The 27,615-nt window shown below is 39.9% G+C and overlaps 3 protein-coding genes across 3 annotated transcripts; 1 reads left to right on the top strand and 2 right to left on the bottom strand.

Moving 5' to 3' along the window:
* The first annotated feature begins 3,782 nt into the window (after positions 1-3,782).
* Positions 3,783-8,500, top strand: LOC137732939 (uncharacterized). The gene is made up of 3 exons (XM_068472176.1): positions 3,783-4,494; positions 4,608-5,662; positions 5,903-8,500. The coding sequence occupies exons 1-3, from the start codon at positions 3,783-3,785 to the stop codon at positions 8,498-8,500; spliced, it is 4,365 nt and encodes a 1,454-aa protein (XP_068328277.1).
* A 567-nt stretch (positions 8,501-9,067) lies between these two features.
* On the bottom strand, positions 9,068-11,605 carry LOC137732330 (myb family transcription factor PHL11-like). The gene is made up of 6 exons (XM_068471641.1): positions 11,235-11,605; positions 10,676-10,752; positions 10,511-10,577; positions 10,255-10,336; positions 9,804-9,873; positions 9,068-9,607 (listed from the first exon to the last, which is right to left on the bottom strand). Exons 1-6 carry the CDS (start codon positions 11,389-11,391, stop codon positions 9,194-9,196), a joined length of 867 nt encoding a protein of 288 aa, XP_068327742.1. The 5' UTR covers positions 11,392-11,605; the 3' UTR covers positions 9,068-9,193.
* A 10,568-nt stretch (positions 11,606-22,173) lies between these two features.
* LOC137730437 (uncharacterized) lies at positions 22,174-27,186 on the bottom strand. The gene is made up of 4 exons (XM_068469426.1): positions 26,932-27,186; positions 26,555-26,658; positions 26,369-26,453; positions 22,174-22,588 (listed from the first exon to the last, which is right to left on the bottom strand). The coding sequence occupies exons 1-4, from the start codon at positions 27,172-27,174 to the stop codon at positions 22,499-22,501; spliced, it is 522 nt and encodes a 173-aa protein (XP_068325527.1). The 5' UTR covers positions 27,175-27,186; the 3' UTR covers positions 22,174-22,498.
* Positions 27,187-27,615: the final 429 nt, after the last annotated feature.

Here is a 27,615-nt window from a genome sequence, read left to right as displayed (position 1 = left end):
AACCTACCAAACCATGCTCGAGGTGATTGTTTCAACCCATACAACGCTTTATTCAACTTGCACACTACTTTAGGTTGCAAAACCGATGCATAACCAAGTGGAATATCCATATACACTTCTTCTTTAAGATTACCATGTAAGAAAGCATTTTTCACATCAAATTGCTGTAATGGCCAATCTAAGTTGGCCGCCAATGAAAGCAATACTCCTACCATATTAATCTTTGCTATCGGGGCAAATGTCTCTGTATAATCAACACCATACATCTGAGTGTATCCCTTGGGCACTAATCGTGCTTTGTATTGTTCAACAGACCCATCAACTTTGTACTTGATGGTGTACACCCATCGACACCCAACTCTCTTCTTTCTTCGGGGAAGTGGAACTAAATCCCATGTTTGATTTTTCTGGAGTGCAGCCATTTCTTCCTCCATTGCCTTGGTCCATCGATCGTCAGATAGTGCCTCATTCAATGAACTTGGTGTGCTATCATTGGATATTTGTTGTACAAAAGCTTTGTCGGGTTTTGATAGCTTTTGTGATGACACATAGTTGGCAATTGGGTATTTAAAGCCTTTCGTTGTGTCTGGTGAATACCGATTAGGTGGCTTTCCTCGGTTATGCCTGAAAGGTAATTGATAATTCGGAACAACGGTATCATCAACAGGGATAGTAGAGCTTTCCTCAGGAATATTCTCAGGAGTATGGTCATCTGATAAGAATTTATTGCATGACACCAAAGAGCTTTTGTCTAAGAATTTCGAGATAAATGACCTTGGAGAGGCTTCTTATGTTTTGGGCATTGAAATTCACCAAGATAGAAGTCGTGGTTTGTTAGGTCCCTCACAAAAGGCTTATATTGAGAAAGTGTTGAAGAGGTTTAACATGTTGAAGAGTAACGGTGCTGAAGTTCCAATCTCCAAGGGAGATAAATTGAGTAACAAAGATTGTCCGAGGAATGATATAGAAAGGGAGGAGATGAAGAACAAGCCTTATGCTTCAGTGGTTGGAAGCATCATGTATGCTCAAGTATGTACTCGCCCCGACCTAGCATTTTCTGTTAGTGTTCTAGGTAGGTACCAATCTAATCCTGGAATGGCACACTGGAAAGCTACAAAGAAGGTTCTACATTATTTACAAAGAACCAAAGATCACATGCTCGTTTACAAGAAGACTGATAAGTTAAGAGTTCGTAGGTTATTCTGATTTTGATTTTGCTGGATGTGCTGATGACTTAATGTCAACTTCCAGCTTTGTGTTTACGTTTGAAGGTGGTGCAATAGCTTGGAAAAGTGTCAAACAAAAGATTGTAGCTGTTTCAACAATGCATGCCGAGTTCATGGCATGTTTTGAAGCAACGATGCATGGCATTTTGTTGAAGAACTTTGTATCAGGTTTGCAAGTTGTCAATAATATATCAAGACTTATTCAGTTGTATTGTGACAACAAGGGAGCTGTTTTCTTTTGCAAAAACAACAAGAAATCTTCAGGACTCAAGCATGTTGACATAAAGTTTTTGAAGGTTAGAGAGAAAGTGCAAGAAGGAGTCACCATGGTTGATCATATCAGTACCGTGGACATGATTGTAGACCCATTGAACAAAGCTATCTCTAATGTAGATTTTCTAAAACATGTGACAAGCATAGGAGTTCTATCAAGTTTCGAAGATGTCTTAGAATAGTGGGAGCTTGAGTTGTTCTTGTTTGCTAGTTATCTTTTTGAGTTTTGAAAATTTTCTTTTGGTTGAGATTTCATGTATATGCATTAAAGAATAATATGTTCTGTTTCTACATACTTATTTCATTCCAGTTAGCTAATTTTGCTATATATCAAGATTGTTGCCTTGATATAAGGGCTTGTTTTAAGCATTAAAGAAGGTCACTTTGTGATCGTAAAGAGGACCATATATGTGTTAAGTGTGATATCCACCATTAAGCTCACTGACCATATATATATATGTTTGTCCATGACTTGTTGGTACTTTATGTGAATATTGTTGCTTGTATGCAATTATGGAGGCATGTATTCGCTCTATTGAATGTCATGGTCTATAGTTCTACAAGCTAATGATATTTGACACTGAGTTTGAAAAGATATTGTTATCAAAAGATCTTCCAAGGTTGCACGCATAAGGAAATCGATTCTTGATCCTAAAGAGAACTTTTGAATAGATGTCTCGCCCAAGTGGGAGAATGTAAGACTTTTATTGGGCTTACATCTATTTAGGAGTCTTAATTGATTAAGAATACAAGATAAGAAGAAATATTTGGTTATCCCGAATTACTTGGTGGTCAAGTAAACTTATAATTATTGGGAATATCTTTCCTATTAGGTCATTGATTCTAGAGGTGCTAAAGATATGTATTAGGGATTTCTTTATAGGCAAGAAACCTAATATACTCACCTATAAATATAACGCTTAGGTCCCCACTCTTGTACACATATTCTAGCACAAAACCCTACCCCATATAGGAGTGCATAAGGCGTGTACTAGGAGCGGAAGATCTTTGCTTGCTGCTGTGTTTGTGTTTCATCATTAAGCTTGGATTCAATGGCTTCTCAAAATTAGTACTTTTAGTATGTATATTAAAGTTAACTCATAAATATTACCTAATGTTGTTAATTCTCTGAAAGGAGGCCAAAATGGAAAGGGAATGTTCAAACTCTTGACTCAAACTCATTACTCATGAATTTCAAGTAATTGTGAAAGCTGTATTTTTACAGCAAGTTTAGATTATTTCAGGAGATTTACTTTATATAGTTTCTCTGTAAAGGATGCAGAAGTGGGAGGGGAATTAACGTTCAAAGTCTTGGCTTAGGTGTGATAATATCTCATAACCACTAAGTTCGTTTGGATAAGCTTTTAAAATAATTGAAAGCGCTTTTAAAATAACATGCCCCCTTACATGGAATGTCTACACATCGACAACCATGTGGAGCCAAAGGGGACTCACCCTACACTTGGGGCCAAGAGACCTGCAGGTGTGGTGTTAGTGGGGGAGATACTAGCGATATGTTGCCTAATTGGCCGAATTGAAGAAAGAAATCAGTTGGTATACTGGGTGGCTTATCTGTGTGTTCTGAGGTTGTGTCCAGAAAGTCAAGGTTTCTCTTCGTCTCAGGCTGGGCGAGTGGGGCAGCACTGTTACTTTGGGATGGCGAAAAGTGGAGTGGATGAACTGGTGGTTCAACTGAACCAAACACTGGATTTATCAACCATGGAACAGGGAGTTAAATTGGTTGGGAAAGTCCTTACGCCAAAACCATTGAACAAGTGGGGAGTCAGGAATATTCTCAGAGCGGCTTGGAAAGAATTGGGTGAGGTGGAAATAAAATGGGTAAGGGAGAATGTCTTTATTATTTCGGTCAAAGATGAAAATGTAGCTTCAAAAATCCTTGAGCAGGTTCCCTGGGCAGTGATGAAAAAGGTGTTCTTTGTCGTGAAATGGCCTCCGGAGCTCGCTTTAGAGGAGCTGGAGCTGGATGCTGTTCCATTTTGGGTTCAAATAAGGGGAATTCCGCTGGGCTTAGCCTCTATCAAGAACGTGAAGCGTGTAACCAAAGAGGCTGGGATATTTATAGCCATGGAGGATCCCGGACATGCTCGTGGATTTGTGAGAATCAGAATCTTAGTTGATACGGAGAAACCTTTATTCAAGGGATGTTGGATTTGAAGGGGTTCAAATAAGGAAACCTGGGTGGAATTTCGGTATGAACGGCTTCAAGATTTTTGCTACAGGTGTGGACGGATTGGGCATATCAATACTGAATGTTCCGTTGAGATGTCTGGAGATGGGGAGGTGGCGTATGGAGAGTGGATGAAGGCACCGCCAGTAAGGGAGGTGGCGATATCGACGAGAGTGGAGTATGTGGGCAGGGGGGAACGCCGGCAGGCCGGGGCAGTGCGCGGACCGGGCATCACGGCTGCACAGAATCAAGGTAGTTTACGGATTTCGAAGGCTCAAGGAATGGAGCGTAATCAAACCATAGAGTCAGGGGGATCATCAAAGAGTTGTGGCACAGGTCAAAAAAAATGGCGTAGAAGAATGCGGAGGGAGGCAGAGGATACGTCTTCCTGCTCTGAAATGGAAAGCATTAAAACAGTGGGTGAAGGAAGGTCGGGCGAGGTCCAGGGGGGCAATAACATTCTGTCCGCACAGGATGATGAACCATTATGGGGTAGTAAAAGAAGTGGGGAAGCACAGGATATGATGCTAACTCAAGCTCCACAGAAGAAATTTAAGGGCCCGGATACGGAAGAGAATTACCAAGGAAGGGTGGCAGAGACAGGGAGGAGGTTAAATTGCAAGGAAGGAGACCTATCGGTGGAACGAGCGGTCCATACGACGGGTGAAGATAAGGAAGAAATAAGTGAGAATCTTGGAGGACAGGAAGTAATGGAAGGGGGGTCGGATAATGCTAAAGGAAGGATGGTGACATGGAAAGCGGGCAAGTTGGCTCGGGGCGGTGGCGGCTGGCCTTCAACAGCCGCAGGCCAGCCATGAGTTATATATTCTGGAACTGTCGTGGGCTAGGGCCGGACACGACAGTCAGGGCTCTCTATGGCCTTATTCGCAAAAAGATACCCTCTATGATCTTTTTATCAGAGACTAAGATGAAATATCATAGAATTCTAGGTGTGAGGAGGCGATTGGGTTACTTACATGGCTTTGATGTTTCGCCAATTGGAATTTCTGGAGGGTTGAGTTTATGGTGGGAGGACAATCTGGAGGTTAATATTATCTTTTCGTCCAAGCATGTTATTGATGCTGTGATGAGAATTAAAGGGCAAACGCAATGGAGTCGGATTACGGGTGTGTACGGAACGTCGTATAGAATTGAGAAAAATCTGTTTTGGGAATGGATGGTTAACCACTTTACCTCCACAGACATACCTTGGATTTGTGGCGGGGATTTCAACGAATTCCTGTGGGATTATGAGAAGTCTGGAGGAGTTGAGGTCTTGTACAACAGACCAAGATTCTTAGAAGAGTTTTTGTCTTCCTCTCAGTTGATGGACTTGGGTTTCAATGGGCCAACATTCACGTGGAGAGGGCGGAGAAAAGGGGATTGGGTGGAGGAGCGATTAGACAGGGTCATGGCGAATGAAAAGTGGCCGCAACTCTGGCCGAACTCCCATGTTTTGCATGAAACGGTTTTAGCTTCGGATCACTGCCCAATTGTTCTTAGTTCTATATCTGATGGGCAGGAAGGAAGGAAGATGTTCAGGTTTGAGGCGTTTTGGGTCTCGGATGAAGAATACAAGAATTTGGTGGAAATGTGCTGGGACCGGCGGCATCATGGTAGCCCTGTGAATAGGTGGGTGAGATCATTAAACGAATGTCGTTATCGTTTGAGCAGGTGGAATCGTACCAAATTTAAGGGGCGGGGTAGCAGGATCCATGATCTTCTTTCCCAGTTAGACTCTCTCCAGCGAGACTGGGGTCCAAACTATGATGAGATAAAGGAGATATCTCGGCAGATTGATGAGTTAAGACTCCAAGAGGAGAGTTATTGGTGCCAGCGATCGAGGGTAAAATGGTTGAGGGAGGGGGATGCAAACACTCAGTTTTTTCACTCTTCAACCCTTCAAAGGCGTAGGAGAAATAAGATTGTGAAGCTTAGGGCTGAGAATGGGAACTGGGTGGAAAATCCGTCTCAGGTACGCCATTTAGTGGATAATCATTTCTCTTCAGTTTTTAGCTCGGCAGGGGATCGTAACTGGGGGTCGCTGCTAGATTGCATTAATCCCTCGGTCTCGACAGAAATGAATGAGGCGCTAACTGCACCGGTTACGGAGGAGGAGATAAAGGAGGCTGCTGGGAATATGGGAGGTCTTAAGGCTCCCGGCCCCGATGGTTTCCAGGGGATCTTCTATCAGACATACTAGGAGATTGTGAAGGAAAATGTTTCGGCTCTGGTCAGAGAGTTGCTTCAGGACGTCGCGGGTTCGAGATTGATAAATCAGACTAATATAGTACTGATTCCCAAAGTCCCTAATCCGGAATTTGTGTCGCAGTTCAGGCCTATCAGCCTGTGTAACTACTCGTACAAAATACTGTCAAAGATTCTTGCTAACCGGTTGAAGGTATTATTGCCTAAAATCATATCTCCATCTCAGAATGCTTTTGTGGCGGGTAGACAAATTCAGGATTGCATTGGCATAGCCCATGAGATGTTTCATTATCTGAAGGGAAGGAAAGCCAGGAACAGATTTGAAATGGGGATTAAACTGGATATGCAGAAGGCGTATGATAGGGTTGAATGGGACTTTTTGGATGCGGTAATGGAAAGAATGAGGTTCAGCAGTAGTTGGAGATCGCTAATTAATGGATGTATTTCGTCTGTGAAGTTCGCTGTTCTCCTAAATGGGCAGGCTAGAGAGTCTTTTGCTCCCTCACGGGGTCTCCGTCAGGGGGATCCTCTTTCTCCTTATTTATTTATTTTGGTGGGGGAAGTTCTTTCCAAACTGATTCAGGGTGCGGTGGACCAAGGTAGGTTGGCGGGTGTTAAGATTGGTGGATCCGGACCCGTGATTTCTCACCTCTTCTTTGCGGATGATACCCTTCTGTTTTTGCGGGCAGATGTGAAAAACTGCAGGAATTTGAAACATATGCTGGACAAATTTTGTATGGCGTCTGGGCAGAAGGTTAATTTGGAGAAATCAAGTGTTTTCTTTGGGGCAAATGTTCCGAAAGTGAACGCTGATCAGATGGGGAATGCCTTTGGTATGGCGGTGGTTAGCAATCCGGGGACCTATTTGGGAGTCCCTGCTATTTGGGGCCGGTCGAAAAAGCGTGGTCTTGCTTATGTGAAAGGAAGGGTAATGGAAAAGCTACAAGGGTGGAAACAAAGTACTCTATCCCGTGCCGGTAAAGAGGTTTTAATTAAGGCTGTTATCCAAGCTATTCCGGCGTACCCAATGTGCATTTTCAAATTCCCCGCCACCGTTTGTCAAGAATTGGATGCGTTGGTGGCTGGATTTTGGTGGGGTTGCAAGGAGGGAGCCCAAAAGATTCATTGGGTCTCAAAGGAGGTTTTGGGTTTGCCAAAAGACTTGGGTGGTTTAGGATTCAGAAACTTTATGGAATTTAATGATGCTCTGCTCGCTAAACAGTGTTGGCGTTTAATCACGGAACCAGACTCGTTGTGGGCTAGGGTGATTAAAGCCCGGTATTTTCCCCATTGCTCAATATGGGATGCAAAGAAAGGTGGTCGGGCTTCTTGGGCATGGAGCAGCCTCATCTGTGGCAGGGAAGTGATCAAGGAGGGTTCCCATTGGCAGATTTTGGGCGGTCAGGAGGTGCGGGTGTGGCAGGATAGGTGGTTTCCATCCTTGCCCCTTGGACATCCGGTGCCGGTTGGCCAGGTTGCGGTTACTCCCAGTTTAAGGGTCAGTGCGCTTATCTGTTCGGAGTCGGGGCGGTGGAATCTTAGCTTTTTACAGCCTTTCATATCGGGGGAGGCTTTGCAGGCTTTTGAGGAGACGCCTCTGGGGGATCTAAGTCGTAATGATAGGCTTATCTGGGATTTGAGTAAGAACGGTACTTATTCGGTCAAATCGGGTTATAGATGGCTGCAAGGTAGATCACTGGCTAGGAGGGACAAGCGTCGGCCTTCTGTTCGTGGGGTTCCCAAGGCGTTTTGGAAGGGGATTTGGAAGCTGGAGGTGCCCCCCAAGTTGCGACATTTCCTGTGGCTTACGGTGCATAATTGTCTTCCTACTCGGGAAGCCCTGCACCGACGACGGTCCTCTCTGACCTCTACGTGTCCTATTTGCTGCTGCCATGATGATACCATTGAGCACATTTTCCTTTCTTGCTCTTGGGTTGAGCCAATTTGGTTTGGTGGGGCTTTGGGGTATAAATTGGATCGTGTTTCTCTCCCGTCTTGGCTGGACTGGATTCAGAAGGTATTCTCTCCGAATTTTTGCAACTCTGGAGATACAATGTGGAGACAATCTTATATTGTTTTTACCTGTTGGTGTATTTGGAAAGCTCGTTGTGATTTTGTTTTCAAAGGGATGTCTGTTAACCCTTTAAAAGTCTTGGCTGATGTTTCTGAGGCTATGAGCTCATTTTTTGGTGCTAAGGCAATGGTTGGGGTTAGGGGAGGGGGTGACGGGAGGAGGGGTACCCGGGTGGCGCGGTGGTGTGCTCCGGCCGCTCCTTTTGTGAAGATTAATGTGGATGCTAGTTGGTCCAAGGCCTCAAAGATGGGATTTGTTGGATTGATTGCGCGGGACATGGAGAGAAAATTCGTGGCTGCAGCGCGGTATGCTATATCTGCTCGTTCTGCTGCTGCAGCGGAGGCTTATGCGTTGTTGCACGGGTGCCAGCTCGGTGAAGAGTTGGGAGTAAGGTATGTAATTATTGAGTCGGACTCCCTTGAAGCGATTAATTGTTTATCTAGCTCGCTGTCTAGGGGTAGTTGGGAGGCATTCCCGGTGCTGGCTCGGGTTAAACAGCTTGGGGGGGGGAAGTTCCTTGATTGCCGATAGTCTTGGGTGCCCCGTTCTGCTAATGGCGTGGCTCACAAGATTGCATCGGGTGGTTTTACGGAGATGAGTGATGTCGTTTGGGTCGTTAGGCCCCCATCTTCGTTGGTCTTTGTATTGAATAATGACGGACTACCTTGTCCTCATTAATTGGTTTTGGGGGTGTTGGGGGTGACGCCTCTACTTGGTGGAGGGGTCTTTGTGTTTTACCCCTTGTCACTGCTTGATTATTGTATGTTTGTTTGCCTCTCTGTAGGCCTTTTATGATATGGTAACTGGTGTTCAAAAAAAAAAAAAAAAAAAGAGACCCATCCATCACGTGGCAGTACGGACCCGCTCCTGGCTCTCATATTCTTGAGAATGATAGAGTACTGCTACAACTGAGAAGATTTGGCAACTTCAAGCAGTTCGATCAGTCTTCATCAAGTGAAATTCATCCCCTCTGAAGTCGGGAAGTCCACAAATTAATATCCATGCCAGCTTAACAAGCCAGATGAGACACCTGCTCCTGCTTTATGTGTGTGCCAAACTTACATTTGTTTAGAGAACTTAGATAGGAGAAGGCGTACGTGTAAATAAATATGCAACTTCTTCTTAAATAATAGAATACAAGCAGCGATATGAACAGAAAAACAAATCAATATAAGCATAAAAAGATTGTTAAGTCTTGTATCATCAAAGTGCAAGTCTTTGTCATCAAAGTGTAGTATCTTGTAAACGAAAGCATCTTGTTTCGAATTCACCTCCATTTGAACCAACATAATCATAGCTTCCTTTACTATTTAAGTCCAAACGTATCGAACCCCCCTCAACCTTAATCTTTGTATCTTTATTTTCTTCTCTTATTCCCTCTTCATATATCTGAAAAGTTGATCCATTGTTCTTCTTATAAATATCATTCATCTCTATTGTGTTGCCTCCTCGATCCTGTTCGCCCATATTCTCCATAAAATTCGATAGAGCCAAATTGAAATCCGTTAATTGGGCTCTTGTTGCTTCTATGTTATCAGGTCCTTTCACGTCGAGGGTGAGGCCATTTTGGGCCTTCTCCAATATGGCTTGCAAGTACTTTCCTTGAGCTTCAATTCTCATCTGCAACTTCTTTTGAACCTATTATAGAAAGTAGCGACATTGGTCAGAAGATGAGCCGTATGAAAATGTACAATTAGAAAAGGAGGTGGCCCTCCTTTGAAGCCATTGCTAGGTTTATTAAACCTCCGACGTGAGGCTTTGCCTATCACACCCTCACAAGTGAAAGCTAGCATAGTATTTGGACACTAAGGTAAGTGATAGCAAAACAACATACCTCAAGCTGCTCTTGCAATCTGTTTTGTACTTCAATCTGACACTTGAGTTCCTCCGACAATGGAAGTGTTCTGTTTCCGTATATTACCGTTAGTTAGTATCCAAGCGCTCGTATGGAGAGTAAATAGAATAAGATTATACCAAAATTATTTTGTAAGAAAGGCGCAGAATTAAAAAGACCTATCGGTGAAACAATTGAAACGGAAAATTGTGATCATTAACTAGCTTATGTATCTTTTGTGAATGGTTGATCTCTAAACAAATAAAATGTAAAATAACAAGGAAAAAAGCTAGTAAATTTTCGGAGTGATCCAAAAGGCATTGATGGGAACACATACAAAGCACCACCAGAGGAGGGCCATACTAAATGCATAAACAGGACAGCAAGTAGTTAAGTACTGGTAAACCAAGCTGTAATCGCAGTGGAGCTGATAAGTACTGGTTTCACGTACCCTTGTTCGATATTACCGCCTCTTGATGATTTGATGCTAGAACCTGTGGAAAGATGATTACTCAAATGTACATATGAGTCCCCTAGAATTTTACAAGAAAAGGCGTTAGTACATTATGTTTTAACTTTTAATTGAAGGCTAGCTAAACGTTTAACCTATTTTGTGTGAATGAAATTTTCAAACCAGTTCCTTGCTAGTAGTAATTTGAGCAAGGAATCTAATTGTTTTTTTCCAGTTGTTCGTAATATGCTCTCACCATTGTTCTCCCGGCTTTGTTCTTCGATGGAGTTGTGTTTCTGAGCGTGCTGTCCAAGCCTATACTTCTGTCAATTGACAAGTTTAGCAAATGAGAGTAAATGAAGGTATTAATTAAGTGTTAAAGTGGCCAAAACATGAAACAAAGAAAGAAGCATAAGCATACCTGCAAATGGCTTTTCAAATGGTACAAAGTTAATCCCTTCAAGCCCATGAGCCTCAAGACGGACTTTGGAGTTGCTTCTGAAAACAGAATCCATCTTAAAAATTAAACTAACTGGATTAATTGGAAAATTAGGACTTCTGTATCTATAGTGGCATATAATTGTGTTTTAAAATTTGAATGGATATTTAATACTGATCAAGAACAAAGAAGTGACTGAATCTAATACGCATTCAAAGTTTCACCATGATCATATACATTATACACGATTTATGATGCTACTCGCGTTTTGTTTTGTTAGATAGTCTAACATGTTATGTTGTTAGATTGTGAATTGAGATTGAAAGTAGGTCAACTAAAGTATTATTCAAAATTCAAATGTGTATAGTCTAAACTTGATAACATGACATATTTATTCTTCAAATGCCAACTTTAAAATCCCCAAAGAGTTCATCGGAGCAACAAGAACTAAGAGAAAAAAAACATATATGTATATAAACAAGTTGTTGATAGACACAAATTCATGGATCCTAAAGAAAAATATTAAGGAATATATGCATACTGTGAGGGCCGCCGAGTTTAGTGACAGCATCAACGAATCTGTGGTGAAGATCCGGCGTCCACCTTAGCCTTGGTTTGGGGTCTCTTGTCATCATCACCCCATTCTCATATCCATAATTCCCTTCCGCTTCACAATTACCATAAATATTCCTCTCCATATTTATTCAGATTAATTCATCTAGCTTGTTGCAGCTGCTTTTGCTTTTCTGCCAAGTAATTCTCACAAACGCAGAAAGCTAGCTGCTGAGATCAAGAGACTGATCGGAGTGGGAAAGAAAGAAAGACAGAATCAGAAGCAGTAAGAAAAAGAAAGAAACAGTAGCAAAAACAAGAATGCCTTGTTTTCAAGCGGTATATATATATATATATACACACACTTATTTATGCTTATAGTCTAATGTAGAATTATATAGATCTTCTAACGTTTAATTAAGTTGGTCAGAACAGTGTACTCTATTTTTGTATATTCACAAAATTTAGATTTTATTTTGTAGTTTTCAAATTAAATTACAAGAATTAGCGTTCAAGTGCTAACTAATTAGGTACTCAAAACGACAATAATCACTCTCTCATTATACATTTTTATAACAATTAAATATTACTTAATTAATAACTTAATTCAACGTTAATCACTCATCTCGGCCTCTCCCATACATAATTGATTGTATTGTATATTAGTGTCGTGGAGAAAAGTTGGGCGACGAAAGTGAAGAGGCAGCAGGTAGCATTGATTCCCTTAATAATAAAAGCTTAAAAAAGGTTGGCCGGCGGGCTGGCTTATTATTAGCTAAAGAGCAACATGAAGGGAAGGAATAGGAACCGAACAACACGTGGAAGACAGCATGGAATATTCGACGGCAAGACGTATAAAAATAATCACGTATAAAGTCGTCGTTCTCATTAGATGAAGGGTTGCATGTGCAGGGAAGGACACGTTCCGAAAGCTCCGCATGCGACGGGACTGCAAGAATATTCTCAGTGCCCTAGGGTAGGGTGGGTCCCGGCTGGAGGCCATTTTGTCCGTGAAAAACTCTATGTCCATCCCCCTCTTCGTCTTAGATTTGATTGACATATTATTTTTCAGAAAAGAATACGGTGCAGTCATGTGGTTGTATCAATTTCGAGATGGCGCCGCCTCCTGCCGGTGGGGACTGGGAGGAGCTTTGCATGTTTCAAAAAATGGGTGGATGCGAGGGCAACAAACCCCAAGCACTAAATAACTAGGACTGGTTTGGGAATCACTTAATCAATATAGATGCATCGTTAAAGAGAGTTTCGTATCAATAAAATAAAGATGTGTAAATAAATGTACGCATAATTTTATCTCATTGACACAAGATGTCAATGTAATATTGTATCAATGTCATGTAAATCTTTCTCCACCTTTTGAGTCACCGTATTAATGAGTTATTTTAGAAAAGCAAACAATAGTAAATGATGGTTTAAAATATTTAATTGGTTTAATCAATTAAAATTCGGCTCCTGTAAATAATGCTTGAATGCGAAAAATTTGAGATTCGTTTTTTATGGATGACGAGTTTAATATCAAAACAAAATCAATTAACATTTTTTGTTCTTAAAGCAAAATGGTATCTTATTCAAGAATTTTTGAGTTTTTGTTGGCGAATGCGAAAAGCTGCAATCGGGCCTTCAGACAATGTGTTTTTTTTTCTTTGAACTCACTATTAACTCATAGTTCTCGTTTGGTACACCTGGTCGAATTAGAATAGAAAACTCTCAAATTTCATGGCAGATTGAAAGTAGAACTATGGAGGGGATTGTTTTTCATTTGAAGGGGACTAAAAAAGAAGAAGGAAATTATGCCTATAATCCTGTCATTTTTAGGAGGCTTAGAATGACTAAGTTGTCTTTATAAATAATCCATCCTTTATCCTTAAGATGATCATAATTTTATATTTTCTCTCTTTAACGTATCTTTAATTTAATAGGATCAATTTTAATCCAATTACGTGACCAAACAAACCCATACATTCCTAACTGGGCTTGTTGCCATCTAACTTGGGGCTTGGACTCCTTTTTTACTTGTCAAAAGTTTGATTAATTGGAAGATGTAACATCTGGCATGAGGCCATGAGCTTAATGGAAGCAATTTCTGTATACAACGACCTTAAAACTGCACATTACAAATGGAGAAAATACAGTAACTCCTCTCACACAAAAGGAGGCCTTCATTTCATTGTTCCACATTATTCACGCCTTTCGGATTAAAAAATGCACGAGCCACATGTCAAGTGAATGTTCACCGAATGAAAGTAATGAAACAGTTACAAGTTTGAGAATTAGTAAATACAAAATGAAAAGATTATACAGCTCTATCAAACTGTGATCGTTTGGAATGAGAAATGGTTCGTTACAAGGGGTTGGGGGGTGGGGGGAGCCCAGTGTTTTCCTTCTTTAATACGGATCAACAAACCAAACACGACTCATAAAACTTTTATTGAACAAATTTGCAAAAGGAATTAACTATTTAAAGTCACATTCATGGGAAGAATTGAAGCACTATACCTCTCTTTAACTGTCCCACATAACCTATAACAATCAAGAAAGCCTAGCAATCTTGCAGATTCACGTACAGTGAGAATTCGGTCCTGCTCAGGATGTAATACTGCCTGCAAAAGACTATGGGGCTATCACAATATTCATAAGATGAAACGCTACTAAGAACTAGAGTATAGAAGATGATCAAACCTGGTTGTACCGGGCCGGGTGAGGGGTGGTGAGAAACATGCACTGGGCCAAGGGAACAGCTGCTAGAACATCGGCTGTGTGGTGCTGGACTGGACCATGTGCAGCGGGCCGCTGAGGTGAAACAGAGGCTGCGGCAGGCTCAATGAGAAGAGGAACAGACATGTCCGTGATTAAGGACGTACGGGCAGCAGCACGAGCAGAGGGAAAAGTACTCTCGTCAAAGACACCTTGACGAGAGAGACAAACCCGATTAGTCTCCGGATCGAGGAACCTGTAGCCTTTAAATTGCAAGCTGTAACTTACATAAACACTTTCTTTAGAACGGGGTTCCAGTTTGTTAATAGTATAACCCTCTAGGTGTGCTGGTAACACGCACAACCAAATGTACGAAGGGGTGACGACCAAAAAGACGAAAATAAGTACTAGACCAACCAAGAACCTACGACAGAAGAAGGTTAATTATGAAGGCGGCGGTGAGAGCGGCTTCGACCTAAAGGGAAGGCGGAGCATGAGCAGTGTTTAGGAGGAGACGATTGACAATGGATCTCCGACGATGTTTGCGTTCAGCGAGACCATTTTATTCCGGCATGTGAGGACATGAGACACGATGAACAAGATCAGTTTCATGACAAAAGGTTTTAAATGAGTGATTGATGTATTTCATACCACCATCGGTATGAAGAGATTTAATGGATGAGTTAAACATATTTTTCATAATATTATAAAATGAGACATAATAACGAAAACCAGAAAGAGACGAAGTAGAAGACATCCAAACATCCGAACAAATTAAATAAAATAGAAATGGAGCAATTACTTTATTAGAAGGGATTTTTGAACTTTAATCCTTGGAGAAGATTAAAATTTAATAAAAACCTGGTGTTAGATTAGATATTGATTTTAGTTCTCTAAAGAGTATTTAATTCAAATTTATATTATATTTTTGTTTTAATATTTAATAGATATCTTATTTAATGTCATTACATTAAAATTAAAATTATTCATTATTGTACACATTTTTATTCATTATATTTATTTTACTTCCTCTAATTAGTGTACCTAAACGTCCGTATCATAATATACTTGGTTAAATTAGTGTACCGAAATGTCTGTATCTAAATATATTGTAGTGAATTAGTAGCACATAAGAAAATTTGTAAAAATATAAGTGTACCGAAAAATTATGTATCTAAATATATGACACTAAACTAGTGTACCAAAATGTCAGTACCTAAATATATTATAATAAAATAGTGTACCGAAATGTCCGTACCTAAACATATTATACTAACCTAGTGTACCGAAATGTTCGTACCCAAATATATTGTAATGAATTAGTGGCACATAAGAAAATATGCAAAAACATGTGTACCAAAAAATCTTTACAGAAATATTTTGTTATATAAGATACTTACCATAATGAGAATTAAAATTTATAATATTTTCATAAAATTTAATTTATGAACACCATAAAAATTATAAATAAAAAAGAGAGACATTTAATATGCTGGCATTAAATAGAGTTTAGGGACTAAAATCAATTTTTAATCTTGTATAAAACATTTTTCTAAACTTCATCTTATTTAAGGATTAAAATCGAGTTTTCTATTATTAGAATTGAAAGGTAGTTTGTGTGACTTGGAAAGTGCACACAGCTTACAAAACACCTTACTTAAGTTAGATAAAAAGCCTAAAGATAATTTAGAGACAAATTCAGAAGACGGATGACCAAGACGAGAGTGCCACAAGGAGGAAGAGACAGCAGAGAAGATGGGGGGATGAGACGGAGTGACGGAGTGTAGGTGACCCTTATAGGAGCCCTAAAACAACAAAAAACCAGTGTAAAAATAAAAAATTACTTGATCAAAATGATGAATAGTAACATGTACGAAATTAACATTACTAAACTGAGAAGTAGACAAAAGATTTTTCTTAAGAGATGGAACATGTAAGACATTATTCAATGTGAACTGATGAGAACCTAAAGTAAGAGGAAGAGAGCATGTGGGTAATAGGAATAGAAGCCCCGTTACCAATGAGAACATATTCGTTACCAATGTATGTAGACGGGTCATGAAGTGCGGCACCATTATTATGTAAATGGAGGAGCAAGATGAGGACAAGCAGAGATACGGTGGCCGGGATAGTTGCAAAAATTGCACCAAAAACCACCGCGACCTTGGTTGAATTGGTGCTGACCACCACAGCCTTGATTGTATTTGTGCCTAATGAAATTGGCTCCACGCGGGCCCTAATGACCTCTAACGTGAGTTGTCTCTCCTTGACCCAAAATTTCGGCCCAAACAAAAACTTAATCCCTAATTAGAAGTAAAGATGGGTTCGGTTTGAAACGGTTCGGTTTTTTGCCAAAACCAAAACCGAACTGAAATTTTGGTTTGGTTCAAATTTTTTTCGGTTTTTTTCGGTTCAGTTTTTTTTAATTTTGATTTTTTTAGGTTCGGTTTCGGCCTGGTTCGGTTTTTACCATGATTTTTCTTTTTGTAAATCTGGATATTGGTACTGATCAAACCACTATCTTCATCTACAAATCACAACAACAATTATATTCATTTAGGGTTTGCAGGATTTGTGGGCTGCTATTGATGCAGCAAAATACAAAGAGGGGAAAAGCTAATTTTTTTGGTCAGAAAAAAAAACTTGGATTGAATCAATTGGAAAGAAACAAACACAGATATTGAATCTCATACACTACAAAATCTAATTCACACAAAATCTGCACAAAGTCTGCACAAAATCTAAATATTAAATCTCATACACTAACAGCAAATCAATAACCCAAAATCCCTAAATCTAGAAAACCCTAAGTTACTTCCTAAATCCCTAAAACTAAATACCTTTTGATTGAGAGAGAAGAGGGGATGCCGCAGGGTCAACATGGTCGCAACCATGGGGATGGGTGTTGGAGCCAGAAGGAGGACTGAGAGAGAAGAGGGGACGAGAGAGAAGAGGGAGAAATTGGCTAAATACCTTTTGATTGAGAGAGAAGAGGGGATGCCGCATGGTCAGCATGGTCGCAGCCATGGGGATGGGTGCTGGAGCCAAAAGGAGGACTGAGAGAGAAGAGGGGACGAGAGAGAGAAGAGGGAGAAATTGGAGGCATGGGCATGGAGGGTCTCACAAATATGAAGCTTGGAATAGAAAGGAGGATGCCGGTTATGGAGAAGAATGGAGAAATGGACATGGAGGAAGGCAGGGAACGAGAGAGAGAGAGAAGAAGGGAATGAAAAATAGAAAAAGTGTGGATGCGCTAGGGTTTTGTTGATTTGGTCATAAAAATAAAAATAAAAATCTCCAAAATCCAGAAGGCATAAGGAGGGTTCAAACCCATGCGCTCCGCCAGCTTGGAAAGTTTCACTAAAATCAACTTCACAACAGGTTCTGTTTTGTTATAATTGTATAACTAAACTATTTATAAACATTGAAAAAATAATCAAATATATATATCGGTTCGGTTCAGTTCGGTTCGGTTGTCAAACCGAAACCAAACTGGCCAGATTCGGTTCGGTTTGGTTTGAGAGTTTTGGTTCGGTTTTTTTTTTTTTTTTTTTGTTCTGTTTTTTTCGGCCTCGGTCCGGTTTGGTTTTTGATTTTTTTTTCGATTTTCGGTTTTTTGAACCCACCCCTAATTAGAAGGACTAGAATGAAGTACAAATAGATTCTTAACTTAAACCTAAATATTATAGGAAACTTAAGGCTAATAACGGATTGCAACTCGAACATGCATTATACGAAATTGCCAATATAAAATTTACAATTTCAACTGCCCAGTCAAAACAACTAATCTCATAAATATTAAGTACAGTGGCATGTTGTTGCATGACAGATTTCCTTCGGTTTGTTGTGTCATAGATTAATCGGACCATAAAAAGACACTAGAGTTGAGAATAATGCCAGTATATATACTTCTCTCTCCTCTATATATTGACGTTTCCATATGGACATACCGAGGGTTCTGAAGCCCTTGGGATTTTCCGCAACCAGCTGGTTACTCGCCTCCGTCGCCAAGTATTTTTACACGTCTCCATCGCCCTCCTCGTGAAAAACAAATATATATACACACAGACACACACATATGTACATACAGTCCCTTGATTCAAAGCTTGAAGACTAGCTAAAATGGCCGAACCACCGAGTAGTCCTGAAGTTGAAGCTAGTACTAGTACTGTGCAGCAAGAGTTGATCAGATCAGCAGCGGTCGAAATTGCGTACTTAGCAGGTGATAATATTACTACTCCAGATGTGCATGGGGCGGGCATGAAAATTGAGAGGGCAAGGGATGCATACAAAGTATATGCAGGGTTTGAAGAGAAGCCTAACAAGGTGGAGATTTTGAGTTGGTATTTTTATGAGTTGTGCTCCCACTTCATTCATATTGTTCTTATCCCGATCGTCTTCCCTCTCATCATCACCCAAATCGGTGACGCCGCACGCGACTCTGGGTCTGGGGAGGGGTTAGCCCGCAAGTACAAGGGCGTGGCCGCTTGCACTCAGAAGGAAACCATACTGTAAGTGCATGCATGTGCCATATGATATCATCTATCTATATATATATATATATATATATTTGGAGCTCTATAATTGACATTGATGTCTAGCTCCTCGTATATGTATGAAACCATAGTTCTCACTATTTATTGATATTTGTCTGGCAATTAACATGGAAAGTAGAGTCTAATTATATAATTATAATTTATTTTAGCATTACTAGCCTTAATACCTATTTAGTTTAGGTAGTCACCCTCCAAACTTATGAGTGAGTAGGGATGGACATGGTTATGGCGGGCGGATAACCGCAATTATTTACTCATAATTGTTTAAGCTCTTGCTTGCATAATCGTTTACCCGTTAAGTCATTGCATAAACAGTTATATACATGCCCATAACCGTTTATAAACGGTTAGTCATACCTATAGCCGCGTACTTATTTAACCATAACAGCATATCCATTTACCTTTTTTTAACCCTTTGCCCTCTTTTTTTATTCGCTTACCCTTTTTTTTACCAGTTGACACGATTTTTTAACAACTTGAAATTTAAAAAAGAATTTGTTATAATTTTCTTTTATTGACAATTAAACACCATCATATGTACATTTAACATGCATTTCCGTATTTCAATCTTTTAAGTTCTCATACCATTCCAATAATTAAAATAATAGTTTACAGATGATAATTTTAGGTGTTATCAATCAAGGTAATATAATATATTTACCAATAATTGAAATTATAAGTGTCTCAGCATTATGTGGGCATGAAACATATGGAAAACTTGATATAAAACAAAAAGTTTATATGAACTAATATCAATATAGTTATGCAAAATCACATGATAGGATCATTAATCCGTGAGTAAAACAATTAACTTTTGTTGATAGAAGTTTCCGGGCTTAGGAATAAGTAATTATAATCTTTTTCTGCTTTCAACTGGTTGTTTTCATCCCTTTGACATTGCAATGTTTCTTGATTAAGGACAAAAGTTCATTACTGAGTATATGCTTAGCTTGAGCTACCAACCAAGTCAAGCAAAAGTCCATAGCCGCAAATCCAATGAAATTCTTTCGTCTTGCAAATTTGAGGAACCAAAAGCACTAAATCTGAGCAACAAAGCAAACAGACAGTAGCAATATAGTTTTAGGGTTTTTGTTTTGTTTTTTGTTTTTGCAACTTGCCGGAGATGAGAGAGGGCAGTGAAGAAAGAAAGATGAGCGGCGGAAGTCTCGGAGAGGTCGAATAATTTTAGAGCTTTTAGTTGTTTTATTTTTATTTTACATATATTAAAATAAACGGTTAAATGGGTACCATTTATACTGTGGGTACTCATAACCACACATTTAAAATTCATAGGCAAACGGTTACCCATTAAATGGACGGATAACCGCGATTATCCATAACCGTCTGCATTTTGTCCTTCCCTAATCATGAGCCTCTCAAGAATTTGAGTTTATATAAACTGTGAATTGAAACCAACATACGGACAATATAAAAAGAAATCCACTCGCATTTAAAGAGAGATTAGTTAGTTAATATATATTTTTTTTTTAACAAATGATATTATTTACACTAAATATGAGGGGAAGTAAGTTAAGCCTCACAATGAGTTAGCAATAATGCGATTCAAATTCGATTTTCGCGAGAATTGAAAATGGTCTTTGAGATTAGTTAGTTAATTAAATATAGGCTTTTTATTCAAAATGGTCATTGAGATTGACATAACTCTTCACTTTGGTTCCTGAGATTTGAAATCGATAGCAGTGGTCCGTGAGTTTGCCCATCATCAATTGTTTTGGTCCTTATGTGACCAAAATGATTGATGTAGATAAACTTAGGAACCACTTCTATCGATTTCAAATCTCAGGGACCAAAGTAAACAGTTATGTGACCAAAATTCAAATGTAAAACCTTGAGTACAAAAATAAATACTCTTAACCACTTGAGCTACAATATTTCATCTCAATCTATTTAAACTAAACCAGATTAATAATATAATTGCCTTTATCTTGTACTTTCCATTTATAGTGTCAAGTAAGAAGTTAATTATTTTTACCCCTTGAGCTTATGGAGATGACTTGATACAAGAAAAATCAAAACTAGCTACTGATGTGTCCTTATTTGTTTAATTTGAAATATATGGTTGTTTAATATTTGCAGGTACCTTAGACTCACAAACAGGTCATTACTCTCCAAATACTCACCTCTAGAGTGGACTTCAATTTCATGGGGTATAGGTCTAGCTCTAGCAGCTCCACTCCTTCACTTTGTCTCCATCATCCTTGACCATGGCTACAAGCAACCCCTCGTTGCCGGCGCCGCAGCCGCCATCGGGTCCATCTTCTGTCTTCCAGCTGGCTTTTTCCGAAACATCTGGCTCTTTCCACCGTACATTGCCTCCATAGTTTGTGCCAACGTCATTGCCACCGCCTGCCACACCCGCCACCTCGGCCTATTGGTCCGCGGGTTCACGGGACCAACTATCCGAAAATCCCAATTCCAAGCCCGAAGAGCAGTCTCCGCCTGGCTTTCGCTCTACGCAGCCGCGGCGGGCTCATTAGGCTCTGCCGTCTTCTCATCCTTCGCTTACCACATGCTTAGGGAAGATGAAGAGTTGCTAGGGCTTTGGATTGTGTCAATCTTTGGTGGGATCATATGGTTCACTGGGATATTCCATTTCTTTGTGACCAATAGGCCCTGTGTGAATCCACCCATCTCAAAGTCCCATGCACTTTCAGTCTTCAAGTTTCCTCATGCAGTTGGAGGACTTGTGGGAACTTTCCTCTCCTCGTTCACATCAATGTGTATTTTCACAGGGGGAGTGCTTTACCTAGTTGGGCAGCTTTGCTATGATCCAAAAGCATTGCTATTTTTTTTCCTAACTTACTTCATCTTCCCCTTGATTTCTCTCCCAATGTTACAACCACTGCAGCATCTCATCAAGGCGGACGCCATCAAAATGCAACTCATGGGTTTCTTCCTATCAGCACTCACTTCCGGGTCCGGATTCTATTTCCGGAACTCACTTTGGGGGCATCCTCATGTCCTCTTCTTCGGTGCGGTTCAAAGCACGTCCGCGGGGCTTTTGCACGCCTTTGGACGGGTTCTGCTGATGGATTGTTCGCCGCCAGGGAAAGAAGGCGCTTTCTCCACATGGCATTCCTGGATCAAAGCTCTTGGCACATGTGTTGGCTTCGCATTGGCAACGGCAGTCCCAGGAAACCTGTTCACTTCTTTCGGGCTGTCATTTTTAACCACTGTGTGTGGAGTGGTGATTCTGATTTTTGGGAACGTCAGCGATTATGGAGGAGCCAAAGCTGCCGGCCATGTGAGGCACGACAGCGAGCGAGGAGGCTCGCCTGTTAGTGGCCTTGAGGCTGCCTATGAGACACAAGAACCAGCAGCTGTACACTAAACTATGGCAGCTCCAGACGTAGTCACAAGAAAATAATGAAATACGTCGGATATAATGTTTTTCTACGCCATATTCACCTTCTGCATGCCATTTAAGTCGAGCTCTAGGAAAAATAGGGATGTGAAGAAATTATTTTCTTTAAATTTTCACTCATGTACTCGGTTCTTTTGGCATTCTGTTTGACCGTTTTCGACCGACGAACTCCATTTCAATGATACATTTGACTTAAGTATGGGAAAAGCTTCGAGTACAAAGTGCTGCAAAAGGTTGCAGAACACAAATGCTGCAATTTTATTGTACAAGTGTTGCAAGAAATCACAAATGAAAGGAAAATTATTATCCAAAGGCTCCAAAACGGCTAATCGATCAATGTTTGAAGCTTGAGTCACGTCGACAAAGTTGTTATTTCTTTCTGATACGTCCCAGTACTGCAAAACTCTCATAAAAAATTCCTCAGCAAGCCATGGAATACAAGTTTAAAAAGACAAATATAGCATGTTGTTCTCATCAGCAAATCAGCTATAGTCTCAAACTGAACTTGCCAATAGTTAAAAGAATCTAGCTACTGAAGCACTGCTTGTTCAAAGGAATCAGAAACGGAAACTACCAGCAGCACCGACCAGATCAAAACTTTTAACCGCAAAAATTGAGCTTCTTCATCACTGTAGCGTAAGCAGGATGGACAAGGGCAGGTAGTCTGAGTCTACGCTTAGATATCTTCGACTGCAATAGATATAAAATTTCATTGATTTCAAGAGCAATTTGGTACGTCTAGAGTTCTGGTCTTCTAAAACCATTCTCAAATCATGAATGCACCCCAGACCAAAAACAAAATAAATATTAAGAATGCACCATTGTAAGGAGAGAAAAGGAACATTTGCAATAAAAGGAACCGAAGTCTGATCGAGCAGGTCAAGACACCAATAAGAGATTTAGCTGCACTAATAGGGCAATGGACAAGCATACATACTCGTTCATGTTGCTTCACCGACAGAGGAGTGAGGCAAATGGAAACAGATTATGAAAACCGGTTGAAAGGGAATTTTCAGTAGGCAATTGAACTTCAAACTTGCTGGTTACCACTTTAAGTAACAAAAATAGTGAGAAAAGGATTCACTTCTTCTGCATGTAGAGCATACTGGAGCAGTCATTCAAACAACTCTCTTCTTTGTTATATGTAGAAAACTTTGCAGGAACCCAAAATGTGAATAAGCAACATGACAACATATGTCTAATGCTTTGGGACACACCTGACCTAACACATACAAACACACACGTGGGCACATATAGTGCATGCATCTATACGAATATATGACAAATGAGAAACCAAGATGATTGACCACCTATTGCAAATCCTTCTCAAGGCGATTATTGGATGATTCTTGTCCTTCTCCTTTTTGGTCCCTCTCAAGCAATTTGGGAGGCTAAAGTTTAACCTAAGGTAAAGGTATTAGCCTGCGTTATTGCATCTCCAACTTACCGGTAGTATTAAACTAGTGTAGAATTAACACAGAATTTTGAACCATTTTAATGTTTCAACGTCCAGTTGCATATTTCTTGTGAATAATGTTTGCTAGAAAAGCTTTGACTTTGCCAATTCCAGCCTTTTGTGATGCCTCTTAGGTGAAAAGTTACAAGTTTTTTGGAGGTAGGGGAGGGGTTTGGTGCTAGGGGCACGCTGTTTCAGTGTTCTCTGAGTTTAGGGATTGGTCTTTTCATGCTATTTTCTTTGACTGGAATGCTGTCATCTTTTACTACAACTTTTTTTTCTTCCTTTGGAAAAGAAACAATTATTAAAAAAAAAAAAGAAAAATGCAACCAGTAAACAATAAGTCCATCGGAATCCAGTTACAATAAGGGGGCGTTTGGATGAGAGACTTTGAAGTTCCATTGAGCCTAGGCTAAAGTAGTTAGGAATGTGCTAGAAAACTATGTGTAAGGGAATTGAAAATTACTAGATGCTAAACATTTGAGAGAAGGTGTCATTTTGAAATTCATTTGTTTAGAGTCTTTGTAGTGCATTGTAGTGTTTGAGTATTTCACTTCTGGTAGTGCTTCTTTAAGAATAAAGTCTACAGTTCTTCGACACATTGAAAGTCCCTTGTCTTAACATAGCATAAGGAAATTAACAAAGATCTACAACAGCCACATAAATAAAAGCTATGAAAGTAATATCACCCTATAACTGCCTTCCAATCTAGCAAGAGAGACAAAAGTGAATACCAAAGCCCAAAGCGAAGGCCGAAATCTCACCCCTTCCCAAAGCTCTTCTACCCTACCTCCTTATTTATCGTTAAAAATCCTTCTATTCCTTTCCATCCAAATAATCCATATAAAACCATCCTACAACAGCCCCACAACACTTAAGCCTTTTTTTCTTTGCCGAACCCAGTAATCTTTAACTAAGCAATTACTAAACTCACCCCTGCCTCCTCGAGTAATGAGTGTCACAAATTAGAGCTACTGGCCAGCGAAAAAATAGAGGATCAACATTTTCTTCTTTCATCTTACCCATAATACACCAACAAGGGGAAAGACAACAACTGGGTCTTAGCACTTCCGTCTGAACCCAATGCAAACAAAACTAACTAACAACAGCACCCCCCAAGAACTGATAGGATGCCCAGAAACAAACTCATCCGCCCCCTTAGCACTTTCAAACAATCTCCGAATTCTCTACATCCAAACAACACAAAATATTTTCAGAACAGCATATATCCAGCATCATGCCCCTTTTATTTCCTCCAAAAGACGGGCTTCTCACATGGTAATTGAACACAAGATTCACAGATTGCCCAATTCAAAATGGTCTCTGTGAACAGCCTTGTCCATAAAGGATACACAAGTGGACAGTGGAGCCTTAGATGATTGAAACAATCAGCATCTCTTTTGCACATTACATGCCAATGAGAAGAAAGATACCAAATAACTACGAAACCAAGATATGAAATTACATACTAACTAGTATAGCAGCCATAACCTCATTATAATAAAATTATCCTCTATCATAGCCCAAGAATAAGTCTCTGGAATGCTCAAGCCATGTAGAAGAGGTGCCATGACAGTGGTCCCTCAATGATAATGGGCCACCATTTTTAATATGTATGCTGTTTCAGAAAATGAAGAAAAATCTAGGCCATGCAGGCTGTTAGTATCAATTTATTCAGGTAAATCGGATATCAGTATATCTTCCTTTGGTTACACAAAATTAGCTGTTCAGGGAGATGAATAAGTTGGGTCATTGCAAGTGTTTGCTTTTCCTTTTTCTACGAGACCCATAAAATGGTGTGGATGGGTAAGAAGCTCCAAGTTGTGGGGGGGGGGCGTTTGGTAATGGCTGTGATTTGGGTGGTTTAGATGGAAAGGACACAAGGGCCTCAACTGATGGAGAGAAATTGGTGCTAGGTTCAGGAATTGGATCTACTTGAGACAAGCAAGACAGACTCCAGATCTGACAGCAAAGACAGGAAATCTTTCACTTCCTGCTCACTGAAATTACATTGAAACCAAACATTCCAACAAAGAGGTAAAGAAGACCGATAGCAATGGGATAATTAAGATATCAGGTCAATCTATAAAGATGATTCTGATCCCCGTAAAAATCTCACCTGGATCCCCATTCCTCACCCCAAATTGACAACAAGAAGCAAAAACAAAAATCAATTTAGAAATATTAGTTCACGAGCATTGACTTGAACCACTAGCTGCGACCTTGGGATTCCAGACATTTCTCATGCAGGTGCAGCCTGTCCCAAAGGGAATTTAACTATGTCTGGAATTTCTACAACCACATCCAAAGAAAAACTTCATTCCTCTTCACAATGTTTCATACCCTTAAGCTCCTTTTTCCTTACCTCAAGCCACCTATTCCATTACTAAGTGATCCTTCTTTCCTTCCATCATCCCTTCCCACAAAAAGTTAACCCTTCCAATCTCCCTCCTCGCAGATGAAAGCGTTTTTGCTACTATTTAACTTTAAGGAACAAAAACAATACAGCCCTTCAGTAGCTAAGATACTGTTCACAAGGCCCTGTAGTAGTTTATCTGTAATTCGTGTTAACTCATGAATTGGAATTCAAGTTTAGATGTTGGGTGGTTAATTTTGTGTTCAGCTCAAAATTTATCAGGTTTGTATTTTCTCAACACAAACTCAACCTGAGCTATTTTGAACGGGTCCATATGGGCAGAAAGTTTGGATTGGCTTCATGGAGTTCAGGCTGAGCCCGTTCAAATTGCACCAACACATGCATCACCAAACCTTTTCCAGAGAATTACAAGTCTAAATTAGCCAAGAAGTTTGGTCCCAAAAAGAAAATGTCGCCAAATAAGTTTTCTTGTGTAGTTGTGTGCACTGTATGTGTACCGAAATTCACCATCCCGCCTGTAGTAAAGCATTCATTCATATAGAATTTGAAACATGACTGAAATTTGCTACTTGCTAGATGAGCATTGACCAACTGTACACACAAAACCAAAGATTTGAATTCAAAATGCAAAGCACACCTTCAAATGGGCATTGTGCCGCTTGCCCGCCCTCCACCGCCGAATGGTCCCATCATTCATTGTCCTAAACCTGGACTTGTAAGACCTGGTCATGAAATTTCAAAACCAACTATTAGACAAAACTGTAATAACATTTCCAAAAGAAAAAAAAAACACAATATGATGGCTGAGTTAAGATAAACCTACGAGTAAGACTTCATTTTAGTTTTCTTTAACTTGGAAGTGACTGGAGTCATCGGCTTTCTCCTCTTTTTTCGCTCCCTCGACGAAACATGCCGCACTTGAACCATCTTAACATACACAAACGAAACACCATTTATCTTCAAAACACTAGAATATAATTGCACATCAATGCAATACCATATATAAACCCCTAATTCATATTGCCGGTTTGATCGATTACAAAACAGCGCAAAATCAAACTAAAAACCCAACTAAGTCGGGTATTGGCTGCAAGCTTTTCTGCATTTCTTAATGATTCAAGAAATAGAATATAAATCTTTCTCAGGCATTTTCACAGTAACCAAACAGGCAAGACGAGCCGTTAAGAAAAACCAACTTACTGGGAAAGGGAATGCCGAGGAACGAAGAGCCGTGACAGCCGGCGGCAATGATTGAGTCGGTGAATGGGCAATGAAAAGGGACCTGACGGTCCATTTGTTACGAATTGAAGCGAAAGGGAGAGGGTGATGAAGCTGAGGAGGGCAAGACCGAAGCAATGCAGGAGAGGAGAGTGATGATGGGAGAGTTTGGGCTGAGCGCACAGAGACAGAACAAAGCTTGGAGAATAATCTCTGCATCGCCATCGTTTCGTCCTCCAGAATAAGGCACTGTTGTGTTGGTGATGGAGTCACGCTGTCACAGTATTATTGGCCCCTTTTTTCTTCCGTCGTACACTGTATTGTATTGCGCTATATTTGTCTTTTTGAAGGAAAATAAACTTAAAATTTAATAAAAACTAGAATTTATAAATTGACATGCATAAATTTTTTTTGTTTAGACTTATAAACATAGAAATTTAGGATTTTTGCATAAAAAAAAAACTTGAAATTTGAGACATTCAATTTCTAAGTTTAAATTACATGTAAATAGGTGTTATTTTCAAATTTTTATAAGTAAGTTTAAAAATAACAAGTCCTGCAAGTATCGTTTTCAACCTGCATTTAGAACGTACCCACTTGAGGTAAGCTTGGAACTTTACATCAATTTTTTGATCCACTGCATTCAATTTGTCAGAGGTGCATTCG

This window comes from Pyrus communis, chromosome 4 (genome assembly GCF_963583255.1).
Source record: "Pyrus communis chromosome 4, drPyrComm1.1, whole genome shotgun sequence".
NCBI classification, from domain to species: Eukaryota; Viridiplantae; Streptophyta; class Magnoliopsida; order Rosales; family Rosaceae; genus Pyrus; species Pyrus communis.
Note: the sequence above shows the minus strand (reverse complement) of the source record. Positions and strands in the feature narration are given on the sequence as shown.

Bases quoted from the DNA above. Each gene is read 5' to 3' on its own strand.
- LOC137732939 (XM_068472176.1), top strand. From the start codon at position 3,783: ATGTCTGGAGATGGGGAGGTGGCGTATGGAGAGTGGATGAAGGCACCG. The intron at 4,495-4,607 runs GCCAGCCATGAG...TCTTTTTATCAG, and splicing joins CTGGCCTTCAACAGCCGCAG to AGACTAAGATGAAATATCAT. The intron at 5,663-5,902 runs GTACGCCATTTA...GAGATTGTGAAG, and splicing joins GGGTGGAAAATCCGTCTCAG to GAAAATGTTTCGGCTCTGGT.
- LOC137732330 (XM_068471641.1), bottom strand. From the start codon at position 11,391: ATGGAGAGGAATATTTATGGTAATTGTGAAGCGGAAGGGAATTATGGA. The intron at 10,578-10,675 runs GTATGCTTATGC...GTCAATTGACAG, and splicing joins ATTTGAAAAGCCATTTGCAG to AAGTATAGGCTTGGACAGCA. The intron at 10,337-10,510 runs GTGAGAGCATAT...GTAAAATTCTAG, and splicing joins ACAAAGCCGGGAGAACAATG to GGGACTCATATGTACATTTG.
- LOC137730437 (XM_068469426.1), bottom strand. From the start codon at position 27,174: ATGGCGATGCAGAGATTATTCTCCAAGCTTTGTTCTGTCTCTGTGCGC. The intron at 26,659-26,931 runs GTAAGTTGGTTT...GTGTATGTTAAG, and splicing joins CCTCGGCATTCCCTTTCCCA to ATGGTTCAAGTGCGGCATGT. The intron at 26,454-26,554 runs GTAGGTTTATCT...TTTCATGACCAG, and splicing joins ACTAAAATGAAGTCTTACTC to GTCTTACAAGTCCAGGTTTA.